The following is a 13,208-nucleotide window of genomic DNA, read 5'->3' on the forward strand; positions in this document are numbered from 1 at the left end:
CGGGGGTGGGGGGGTACAAGGGCACTTGAATGCAGGTCAATGGAATCTTAGACATTAAAGAAGTAGTTTTGAGGGAGTGACATATACTCTTCAATACTTAGAGCTGGTGTGATGACTGAATGAATTATTTTTCAAAGATTTTTTGTGACTAGGGATTGAGCCTTCTTGTGCATGTAATAAAAAGACTTGTGGCTTGTGCTCTATATGCTCCCCAATAATTGCTGAGGCAAGGCTATGTACTGCCCTCCAGAAGGGCTGCATCTTAAAGCATGCCCAGGAAATATGGATCAAGGAACCTCTCTCTTGTAAACAAGTATTGGGCGATAAGTTTATCATATTTGTGTAGAGCTTCGGATGGGAAAATGTTTTATAGTACGTGGTTACGGTGCAAACATTTGAGAAAGCAATGTCCTGCCACTGTTCCTCTGTGAAGTACATTCCCAACACACACTCCTATTTGTCTTTGAAGTGAGGCTAAGGGACTCGACTTGCTGAGCATAGCATGCGGACTTGAGATAAGATGTCTGTTGCCCTTTTTGCCCAAGACTGCAGAGTCTAAACTAGTCAGATCCCTTTTGTATGCCTCAGTCAGGGGAGCTGGTCAAGGAAGTGTTTCACTTGTAGGTATGACCACCAGGGTAAAGATCCCTTCAAGGTGCAGACCTCTAAATCTGAGACCCCATTCACACTGAGCTACAACAAAATAAACGCTTATCAGCGCTAATTTGAGCTCAGCGACTTTGAGCAACATTGCGCTACATTGCACATTTTGTTGCGCTTTTGGCAGTCTATCGAAGTCTATTGGGGCCAAATGGCTAATACGCCAAAATATAGCTCCTGTTCGAGCGAACAAGCTTCAGCTACAATCTACAGGTGACATTGAGCGGCAAAATGTGAACATCTCCATTGAAATGCATTGGGAGAGCTACATTGAGCTTCATATTTGAGCGATTTTTGAGCGGAAATCGCGCCACGAAACGCTCCGTGTGAATGGGGTCTGAGTGATCCAGAAGTTTCTTATGTTTGAAAGATATCCCTGTTTTCAGAGGGATAGACTGAATCCAGTGTCAAGTATTTTTAACCCACTCATGAATGTTAGTATAATTTGGCTTTCTTTTCAGAAATGTTCTAGCTAAAATAATTATAGGATGCCGGTCATGAGAAGCGCGCATGAGCTGCAATTCCTGACCGTTTACTTCTGAAAATGCTAGACCCTAGCTGTCATTCTAATTCATTCTAGTCATCTGCCTTTGATAATTTAGGTTGCTGCCCCAATGCAAGCATTTAGAAAAACAATTCTGATCTTTTACCAATTTTTTATTTGTTGTGTACTTGTTCTGTGATGTATTGAAGCCAGACACAGCCAGGCAGCTAGCCCTTTCAGCAGGAGGACAGAGCAAGCACACTACTTTTTTATGACCGGTGTTTTTAAAGGTACTTCAAAGCCAAAAACAATGTTGCATTTGACGGGACTCAACCGGCCTGCTAAAAGGCTTTCATTTTCATTGTGCCTTTTATCATTTTGCACCCAACAAAATCCCACATAGCGCTAGCGAAAGCATGCACATGTTAACATGCCCGCGGATTCCGCACGTTTGCGACTATTACTTTAGCCGGAACGTGCGTAATCCGCCTATAAAATCACGCTTGTACTATTTTGCAGGATGTGCATTTTCGTACTGCGCGGCTGCCGCAATAGTATGAACAATGCACATTGCAATGCATTATATTTTATCTTTAGAGCGGTTCCGCATGTATTCGGCCAGTGTGGCCATTATGTAAAAGGCCTTGGGTATAAGATTTGAAGATGTCAGCCACTGTGTTCCCAGTTTCTTTGTTCTATAACTATTCTGCAGCATAATTAGTAGAGAACCAATGAGATTGCATAGTAAAGGGTGATATGAAAAGATGCTGCTGAACTACCCAGAAACAAAATAGAGAGCTTACCAATCCTGGTGACTACTCTTGCCCCGTGCTTGCCTTTTTGAAGCATGGCTTCCACAGTTCAAGTACCATTGAACCTTGCTTTTATTTTGTGTTGGCATTTATCCTCTTTCCATTTAGGTTTCTTGTATTATTAGAATGTAGCAGAACACCCACAAATATCTGTGATGTTGAGGATAAACATCTTCTTGTTAGTGTTTAATGTCACACATTGGTTAAAATATCTCCACACCAGTTGGATTGCGTTTCTGCGGTTGGAAAGCACCCTATTCATTGGGTTTTATTTTCAGCTGGGGGAAGCACCTTTTCAGTTGCAGCGATGTATTTAAGCTCGTTTACTTACCAGTGTGATTGCTATGAAATTACAGATTTTATTTTATGCATAGCTTCATATTAAATGAACAGGGATAGCCTGAGCATGTAGTAGTTGGGTGTTCATACTATTTACCCTTTTTATTATAAGGTCCCTATACGCTTTGTCCATCTGTTTTTGTACTTTCTCCATATCTTGAATTCCATCAAATATCTTAAAATTTTATGATTAACAAGTAAGAACATTTCTAGATTATAGTTACCTCTGTATCCTGATATATCTGTAAGAAATAAGTCAAGGGAACTGGACTTGTTGTATTTTTCTTGAAGACGTTTCACTGGTTATCCTGACAAATAATGCCCACAAACGTCTTCAAGAAAAATACAGCAAGTCCAGTTCCCTTGACTTATTTCTTACCACTATACCATGACTTGGAGGAATGAGAACCTTTCACAGACATTCTGTATCCTGAGTTCTTTTATCCTTCTTGTTTCTTAAAGCCACTTATATAACCTACATTCTTGTCTAGATTTTGGACTAAGGTGGGGTCTTTGTCACCCAGGGAGATGACTGGTTACTAGGGCACTTTCACCTGAAATGGGAGTATTATTGGTTCATGTGTTAATACAGATTTACGTAGGTCTGAATCCTCAAATCTTTTGCTACACCTAACCAAATAAAGAGGGGCTTCAGAAAGGCAGAAGCAGCAATTGTAAGCTCAGAAATGGTTAGGAGCTCGCTGGATTTCTGGTGAGATTGGCTGGTATTTTTGTGAACTTGAATGAACAAAAAGCAAAAAAAAAAAAGTGTGGCTCAGGTAAGAGGAGAGTTCTAGGGAAAAGTCAGTTGTAAATCTATGCTACAATAAACAATGCACACATAGAATAGTAATACCCTGTTTCCCCGAAAATAAGACCTAGTACTATTTTTGGGAATTGGTAAAATATAAGACCTACCCCGAAAATAAGGCCTAGTTGTGACCATTCCCAGGGCCGGTGGTGACTAGTCAATGTTAGGGTAGAACGGAGAGTGGCAAGACTGGTACAAGACAACAGAAGGGCAACAGTGCAGTGTCAGATTCCTCGCATCACCTTTCAACATCTCGTGGAGTCACGAGGCGGCCCAACGAAGTACAGATGGGGTGGTCATAATAATCTGGCCACTCAGTGTACAATATATATATTCTATGTACTCTGCAAGTGTCACAGCTGGAGAGTTCCTAGCCTGCTGTCACCACTTTTGTGTTTCCAACACTATCTTCTGTTTTGTCTTACTAGATTTTTCTGTATTTGCAGTACAGAGATTAAATGTTTTAAAGATCTTAAATATCACGAAATATCCCTGCCTGTGTTTATTTTTATTTTGCCCCGGCGTGCATTATAATTGGAACCTCCAAAGGTGGCTTAGACATATCATAGGTGAGACACCCTCTTCCTGTCCAGGCCATTTTCAGTGTTCAGCGCTGCGGTACTTTGACTGACATTTATTCCGTCATGCAACGCTGTACTGAAATGAGTTTTAAACCATTTTTTTGGGACACATAGAGCTTTCTTTTGATGGTATTTAATCACCACTGGGGTTTTTTTTACTTTTTACTATATAATGAAAAAAGTACAGCAACTTTTGAAAAAAAAACAAACCTGTTTTCCCTACGTTATGTTATAAAACAGCACCCAATTTTTTTGGTAAAATATAAAAGTCGGGGTCACGTCGGGTAAATAGACTCTCACTGCGACATTCGCAGCAACATGTAACGTGTGGCGTAATCTTTGTTTTTCGCACGTAGGCACAAATGAAACGTATTCACGTTTGTATGTGTGTGCATGTGTGGGACTTAAACTTTTTTGAGTTTTTTTATTTTTCTTTAATGAGACTTTCATTTTTTTTATTTTTACCTTTAGGCCTTGTTCACACCAAATGCAGACCAGATCCGGTCAGGTTTCTGCACACGCAGTGTAGTGGGTTGTGCCGCGTTTTGGATGCGTTTTTGATGCGTTTAGGGCCGGTTTTGGTAAAAAAAAAAAAAATAATTTTTAAGTTCAACATGGACTTTCAGGCACTTGCATGCATTTTTGATGCGTTTTTGCGTTTTTGATGCGTTCCAGACCAGATCCAGAGCAGTTAAAATAGGGCTTGCCGCATTTTTTTCATCCGGTCTGGATCTGGTCTGGATCCGCACGCTGCGATGTGAACTGGAGGTCAAAATACCATTGGAATACATTGGACGCAGTTTTGATCCGGTCTGCACCTGCTCTGGTCCGGATCTGCTCCGCGCTTGGTGTGAACAAGCCCTTAACGTGACTGCCATCACATAGGGGTCTTAAAATCCCCCTATGTGATAGCCAAAAAACAATGACAGGTCCTATTTATGGAGGGGTCTCTAAGATCCATTAAATTTTTGTGAGAAAAAAAATCGAAGCTCGATGGAAAATTCCCAAATTAACTAAATTTTAACAGTGAATTTTTAGTTTTTGTTTGGGAAACTCCATTTAATTCCAAAATCGAATGTTAAAACCAAATGATCTTTTAATAGACATTTGTCAAGTCTCTGATGGCATTATCAAATGTGCTGACATGTTTCATATGAACATTTTTACTAAAATCTTTCAGTGTATGGCCGGCTTTAGAGTGTCGGTCATCTTTTGAACTAGGGATGCACCAATACCGTTTTTTCGATATATTTTTCTCAGCACTCGCCAATACCGGCGCGGTGTGCCACGATTATCCTGATTGACTGGGAAGCCGGTGTTATATCGAAAGAACCAATCGGGAAGCCGGGAGGCAGGTCATTACGTGCCGCTCGGCTTCCTGATTGGTTAGGAAGCCAGACTGCCTAGCAACAAGTGAAGCCGTGTTCCTAGCTGATCAGGAAACAGGGATGCGGTTCGTAACCCACCCCCTGTCTTCCTGATTGAAAAGGAAGCCGGCTCCATACTCTGTTTCGGCACCGATGCTAGTATTAGTGCGTCCCTAGTTTGAACCTATGGAATGTTAAAGAAAGTCTTAAAAAAGCACCATCATAATGATCTTAGCCAAAAGATTTAGAATAACTGCAATGAGGGTATTGTTCTCAATGGGTGGGGTGAAATATCATTTTTGTGTGCACTTACCCTGTGACACAGTAGCAGAATTATTGGACTTTCGGAGTATAAATCCCTAAAAGGTAAGCGTATTTATAACAAAGCTGGGGAAATGCTTCAATAGACTTGATAGTTATCTTATCTGACAACTTCAAAGACTGAGGGGGGTTTTCAGAATGAGTTATATATGATTTGACTGATGATTTTATTAACAGTTAACACATTCATGTTGCTTCCTGTTTACGACTCTTGTTTTTAGTTCTCTATTGCAAGTTCTAATGGTTCATTTACCAGAAATTGCAATCATATCTTTATTTTAAAGTATATTTCCACTTTTGCAATCAGAAAAACCCCACTATATGTGTGTTATGTGTTCCCATTCACACATCATATCTCTAATAAAAAATGTTTTTTTATATATTTCTTACCTTCTAGATGTTTTGTTGCAGCAGACAACATGGTTGGTTTTTCTCAGCACCTTCAAAGTGATCTGTCCTTATAGAAAGACTTGGCCATACACTATGCATATTTTGGCTGGTTCATCAAATGCGTGCGGTGGGTGGCGGTTTCGGGCCAGGATCCCTGGACCAGCTGATCAAAGAAGCTGTCTGGAAAATCCCAGAATGAAAAGACAATCATCTGCCGGCTCTGTTCGAGGTTCGAGTGGCCGCTGTCAGGATACAATGCAAACAGCAGGAGATTCCTCGATCAACGATCTTGATTGAGGAATCTGTTCTATTTTCTTTGTTCCGCCCGCAGGTTGAACAAAGAAAATATCACAGTGTAGGGGCAGTATTAGGACTGAAATTTGAGGATTGTGTTTCCCTCATTAACTTCTTTAACATTTGATTGCCAGGGTTGTACACAACAAAAGGAGAAGCAAGTAGAAATGTTTATCCGAAACCCAAGTAAAAGCAATTATAACTGCAAAGCATTTTATAAATATTTTCTTTCACTTATACTATGTGAGTGGGAGTGTGTAACAAATATAAGACAGGTGTTATCCCAATTTGGCTGCAAAAGTGGAAATACAAAAGTCCTGGGAAATTTAAACACTACCCTTTCAGTGGAACTCCTCACACACTGTAGGGATCAATGTTCATTTCTGTCTAGGGGACCATTAAAAAGCAGTTTTACTTGACTCCTTATATTCCTCGCTCCCCCGGCTCCTCTTCCCTCCCAACGCCCTTTCCGAAGAGCAGCAGCTTTGGGGGAGTGGATGCGCGGAGAGGAGGAGCCTCTAGGATAAGGTAAGGCTTTTTTGTTCTCTTGGACATAAATAATTTGCAGTGTGTGGGAATGCCACATGCAGGGGTAGTTTTAAAATTTCCCGGAAGTTTCACTGTTAAAGGTGCCACATTATCATTTTTGGACAACCAAGTTTAAATGCCTTGTACTTGTAAAATCACTTGTACAAACTGGTGTGGCTTGGTTATATGCTAACCATGAAAGATGGTCATGCATTACTTTATAGAAAGCTTTGCCATTACATTTGTTAGATTACTACACAAAAATAGGAAGAAATGCAAGGCTACAGTTTCAGTCCACTTGACATTAAATCATCTGGATCCAAAAGGTTCTTCTCGTCATTTTTATGGATTGCTTAAATCAGCTATGAACAAATAAAAATGAAATGCAGGAGCCAGTCTGTCCAATCCAGGAGCCAGCCGTTTTTTTTTTAAAGGGCCGGTTCACACCACAAAGATTGCGTTCCAGAGCGTTCGCCCTCTGGAACGCAAACCGCCCGGCTCCCTGCGATCAGTGGTGGGAGGGGGCGTGGCAGTGCATTGAAGTAAATGGCACTGCAGCCACGCCGCCCGCAGTGCGATCGCCAGCACCCGAACGCATGGCACATTAGTGATTGCACCCCTGTGCACAGCCCTTATGGAAAGGGTGCTGGCTGATTTTCTGGACTCCACCTGGGGAAAAGGAATAGACTATTCAGGAGTCAGGAGGACTCCATCCAGAAGTCGGGGGAGCCAGGTGGCAGTGTGTGCTGGAGGCACCTGGGAGACAGCCAAGGAAGCTTAGAGGGATGTGTGGAGGAGTCGCACAAGAGGTGTGGAAAGCTGCTAAAGGCTATAGCATACTTCTGAGGAGTTTTGCTGATGAAAAACCATAAATGTCCTGGGACTAGGGCTTGTGGAGTATATGTGACAGCCTTGTGTCGGGGAGACATTGTCATATTGCCTATTGCTAAAAGACAAGCAAACCTTATGTTGTTACTAAAGAAAGTCATTGTTCTGCTGCTGAAGAAATAAGACTGCCCTTTTTTTATCTTAAAAAGGCCGAGATAGTGGTCATTAAGCACTCACCATTTGTGCTAACTTCCCCAAACATCACAGTATGTAAACGCAAAATCTATTTTTACCTTTTTGACATCACGCCTCACTTTTTTTTCCTGAATCTGTTGCAAAGTTTCTCACCTAGAGATCCTGCCAGAAACAGCACTTCTTCCTGTTTCAGGCTGACAATGCGAAGCTGTTGCTCTGCAATTAGCAGTAGCGTTGTAAGCCTGCTGTTTGTTCTCCTTCTGGCCATTGGGCAAACTTGCATAGTTTTGATAGGCAGCCCAATGGCCACTGAAGGAACCTGCATGATGGAGACACTTTCAGAATAAAGGCTGTGCAGCCAAGGTAAAAGACCAAGTGGGCTGCACTCGGGGCAAGGCAGGGTGGGGGCATGTCTTAAAGGACAACTTTACCAAACCAAAGGTGCAGTTATCTTTTAAGGTATGATGAAAGTTCACCTGTCGAAAGGTATAACAAAACACTTTCAATGGTATATTTAACAAACCAGAGATACTTTAGTTGTTAGGGTTTACATACCTTTTAATATTTTTGTTTGTCTGTTTTTGAATGTTTTGTTCAATAAATGTTGAAAATACCTGTGGATCCTGCCAGAGATTCTGTGAGCGGATAACTTTTTGTGCTCTCTGGCTGTTCTGCTGCCTGTTATCAATGTTCATAGTTATTTCTGTGGACTACAGAACACTTCTAACAATATGGAGGGAGTGTGAGTTCTATAGTTTTAAAACATTTCCTTTGAAATGCACCTCTGTACCTCGAGTAAGTGTTGTCACTCCAGCACCAAACGTGTTACTACCAGGATCATCCGGTGAAAAAAGCCACAAAAAAAGAAAAAAATGCAGCCAGCCACAAAATCTGCAATATTTGAAACTTTTTTTTTAGATACGGTTTAGTAATTCATTGCTGTGGTTGATGGAATATTTTCTGCGCTTTGCACTAATTTGTAAAAATGTATTATGGCTAATATTCTTGTAACAACTTTCTTTTCTCTTATGTCCCTTAGCTTCTATGCAACGTTGGCCACAATGAAGAAAAATTAGGTTTTATGTATGAAGACATAATTATTTGGTAAGCTAGTTAGTTTATTTATATGTAAGCGCCATGCTTGATTTATTTTATTGATATCGCTGTTGAAGTGCTGCCATTGTCATCCATTTATTATCGAATGGGATTTGTGCTCATGAATTTTCATAATCATAGCAAATGTTATACTTGATGTGTTTGCTGTGATTGTGGATCCTCCTTTCTCTAACAGATATGTTTTTCATAAGGTGAAATTCTAGGTACTTTTTTTTTTTTTTTTTCCAATACTGATTTGGATGCCTTTGCTCATGAAGAATGGGCTAAGATTCCTCGAACGCTGCAAGAAGCTGGTGTCTAGCTATGCATCTTGTTTGCAGCAAGTCATAACAGCAAAAGGGTGCTCTACTTAGTTCTAAAGATGCATGCCATGAAGGGGTGGAATAATTTTGAGAATGCAGAAGTCATTCAAAGTTGCATTTTCAGCTAAATTTGGGGAAACCACTTGAAACATTTCTTGTGACCTATTTTATTTGCTTTTGCTTGGTTTGTTCATTGCAAACAACATAAAGTTTGTAAATGTTGCCAATAAACCTGTTTTTCAATGGGGGTTGAATAACGTTGATTGCATATACAGTGTGTGTGTATTTATAATGTGTTTTTTTTCAAATTTTGTAAAATATTTGATTTGGAATTATAATTATATTGTTTTATAAACTTTTTACTTTTGTTATATTTTTCATTTTTATTAGTTTTTCTTTTAGGGGCTTTGGGGAAATATTAGGGGTCTAAATAGACCACTGATATTTCCCTTTTTAAAATGGAAAAAGAAATTGAGTCCTCAACCTGTTTTTCTGCAGCCCCTGTTATAAATGTAAAGGAATCCTCTATACTGAGTGTCCCTGCTCATTCATAACTTGTGGAGATAGTATGTTTACTATAGCCACAATCATGAATGAACAGGAGGTGATGTAGATTACTTCCCATTCATTCATAATTGAGGATATAATAAACATACTCTGTCCTCAATTATTTACAAACACTCAGCGATCACTAATCACTGACTGCTTTTACTCGCTCTTCATCCTTGATTGGCTGTCACAGGAGGCTGAGCGAGCAATGCAGGGAGGAGATCTCGATCTGACAGCTGAATCCTCCCCCACACTGCCGGCTGGCCTCCTGTGACAGCTGTCTTCGTCCCCCACAACGCCGCTCTCCTGATCTGTCACAGGAGGCTGAGCGGTGCGGGGAGGAGACGCTGGCCGCTCACAGCTCTCTCCTCCTGCAACGCTCGACCACCTGTGACAGTTTATCTCCTCACCGCTAGGACAGAGAGCAGCTCCCAGCGCGAGGAGAGAAATTACAGATGTACCGCTATATCGGCCAAAAAATTGCACTTTCTGCATTTTGCCAAAAGTGCCACTTTCGGACAATATATTTCGGCTGCCGAAATTTTGGTGCATCCCTAATGCATTATACTATTGTACAATTCCTTTTAAATGTACCAAGCACTTTGTATAAAAAAAGTGCTTACCTGATTTGCATATAAATTAGTTAATTGTTTAGGTAGGCCACTGCACTAATATAAAGGAGATTCTGCAATCACATTGTGACTTGCAGTATGTGACCAGATGTGTAAATCTAAATTATGAATCCTCTGATAGAACTACTGTTTTCATTGTTGACAGATATGTGGAGAATCTCTGAAGTTAACCACATTCATTTTGTTTTCCCAGCTTGCGATTAGCTTTGTTAAATGAAGCGAAAGAAGTGCGAGCAGCGGGCCTCCGCGCCCTCCGCTATCTTATTAGAGATTCCAGTATTTTACAGAAGCTGCTGACTTTAAAATACATAATAACAACATGATGGAGAATAATAGTTTAACAAAAAAGAATGAATCCTTAGTAGTGTACAAGTCTTATGTAATCAAAAAAGTGGTAGATAAATAATATATAATCCGTACAACTTAATTGACTATAATGCATAGAGATCAACTTCATCATTTTAGGTTACTTCAGTCCGAATTTACTAATAAAAAAAAAGTAGCAACCAGAACATTCATGAGAAATGGCATGTACTCAAAATCACATAATCTAAATAAAAACTGTGTTGCGTTAAAAATAAGTGTGTATTTACTGAGTAGACATATTCATTGTAACAGAATGATATACATGATATACAGACTGGTAGACCAATTATCTCTGCAATCATTGACCACCATTTGCAAATATTTGTTGGCCATCTTCTCTAATATTGGAAACACACCACAGATCTTCTATCCACTCCTAAAGGATAACAACAATAATAACAAGAACTATTGAGTGACTCTGGATGTAATATTACTATAGTCAAACTTTACCCACGCAGCATATAAATGGCTTTAGGGTGATATATCTTTATCTTAATTCAAATCATGTAATGCCAATACAACAGGCAGACTTTCTCCTAAAATAGTATAAAATACATTCTTACTATTATTTTACATTTCTAAATACTTTTTGCATTCATACTCTTGGAACTCTATTGGATTGAGATCTGGTTACTGTGGAGGCCATTGGAGTACAGTGAACTAATTTTTATGTTCAAGAAACCAGTTTGAGAGGATGTGAGCTTTGCGACACGGTGCATTATCCTGCTGGTAGTAGACATCAGAAGATGGGTACACTGTGGTCATAAAGGGATGGACATGGTCAGCAACAATACTCAGGAAGGTCGGGGCGTTTAAACGATGCTCAGTTGGTACTAAGGGACCAAAGTGTGCCAAGCAATATACCCCACACTCTTAAGGATTCATTTTTATGGGCCATATAGTTTTGATATTCTCTATCATGATATGTTCAAATGAATATACAAAGAAGTTGTAGAAATGTGTAATATTTTTCTAATTTTTATAGAATAATTTACATAGGATTTTTATCAATTGGATTGTAGAGATTAGAGGAAAGTATTTAACCCCTTCGTGACTGACGACGTACAGTGTACATCGCCAGCATCGGGGCTGTTTAATCAGACTCCCGGCGACTTTTGCCGCCGGGACTCTGTTTAAACTTGTAGAGCCGACTGTCGGCTTTACAACAGAAGCGAATATAAGGAGTTGCGCTAATATTGCGCAACATAAAAATTTGCAACTACCACCATTTTATTCTATAGGGTCTTGGCATTCAGAAAATATATAATGTTGGGGGGTTTTAAGTCATTTTCAGGCCTAAAATGTGGAATATAACATGGGTGCAAAAAATGAAAAAAGGGCCTCAGTCATGAAGGGGTTAATATTGATTTTAATTATTATTGACCTGTTGGTCGATTGTTTTCAATTTTTTTTAATTATTAGCATTTTAGTATCTTTTAATTATTCAGATATATTCACCTGTGAATATTGTATAATGTTGTAGACTGGATACCAATTTGACTATATTGCTATATATGTTTGTAGCCCTGCAGCAGAGGGATTCTTGCTACCCCCGAAACGAGTTCACTTCTCATGGTGAATTTAGAGAAAACCTTTAATTTAGACTTCATTAGTTGAGTGGCACTTCTGTTCTCTGCCTGGTTTGCAGTCTTTGAATGCTGTCTGTGTCACCTGAAAATTTCCCCTCAATTCCTGACACCCGTTACTTGGACTCTGGCAGCAGTAAGAACAGTTAGGAGCACTGTTGTGGGTATTCTCTCACTTCCTGCTATATGTGACAGCTGTAAAATTAACAGGCAGTGAGGGGGGAAATCTCCCCAACAGAGAGGACCATGGACAATTAGAGGGAGGTTGTATGACAGCGAATCATGTGAAGAGTCAGAAGTCGCTCTCTTAGGCCCTCTGAGAAGACTCTTCTGATGCAGAATAAGGAATGATGGAGATGAATAACCATGACCATGTTACTTGGAAATGAACAGTTCACCTATGAAAATGAAGCTTTGCTGAAGTTTCTCGTTAATTAAAAAGGAATTTAAATGCCATTGTTACCTCTTTGTCAATTAGTAAAAATGGTTAATACCAGTGGAGGTATTAAAAAATAAAATAAAATTTAATTACAATTTAACCCCTTCATGACTGAGCTTGTTTTTAGTTTCTGTTCGTAAATGACTGACACACTTTTGACATTTTTGCTGTGTGATTCTTCCACGTCAGTAATATACTTTCTTACAAAGTGCACCCACACATATTATATATTGTTTTTTAGAGGACAGATAGGGCTACATATTTATATCACATATGTGCGTCTAACGCCTCACTTAGGACAAATAAAATATAAAAAAAAGAGGAAAAAACCGTTTAAAAAAAACACTTTTTTCCCAGTTTTGATTTGTAGTATTTTTTTTACAAAACCAGCACAGCTAAAAAAATGCAATAAATACATTCATTTATTTGTCCCTTATTTTATTTTATTTTTTACACATTTTTTTATTTTTTTTACACTTTTCACAATTTTTTTTTTTTTTTTACACTTTTCACTTTTTTTTTTAACTTAAAAATGTTATTTTATTTATTTAATTATATCAAGCAGATTTTGTGAATTAATCTCACTGTTACTGCATGATAAATTAATA

General features: G+C 39.2%; 1 protein-coding gene across 1 annotated transcript in view; it reads left to right on the top strand.

Annotated features, from left to right (window-relative positions):
- Positions 1–13,208, top strand: part of RICTOR (RPTOR independent companion of MTOR complex 2) — a 144,975-nt gene that overhangs the window by 55,622 nt on the left and 76,145 nt on the right. Inside the window, exons 4-5 of the mRNA XM_018554400.1 lie at positions 8,650–8,714; positions 10,403–10,525. Coding sequence (XP_018409902.1) covers positions 8,650–8,714; positions 10,403–10,525 — 188 coding nt within the window. The remainder of the gene's footprint in view (positions 1–8,649; positions 8,715–10,402; positions 10,526–13,208) is intronic.

This window comes from Nanorana parkeri, unplaced genomic scaffold (assembly GCF_000935625.1).
Source record: "Nanorana parkeri isolate BGI_ZX_2015 unplaced genomic scaffold, ASM93562v1 scaffold156, whole genome shotgun sequence".
NCBI classification, from domain to species: Eukaryota; Metazoa; Chordata; class Amphibia; order Anura; family Dicroglossidae; genus Nanorana; species Nanorana parkeri.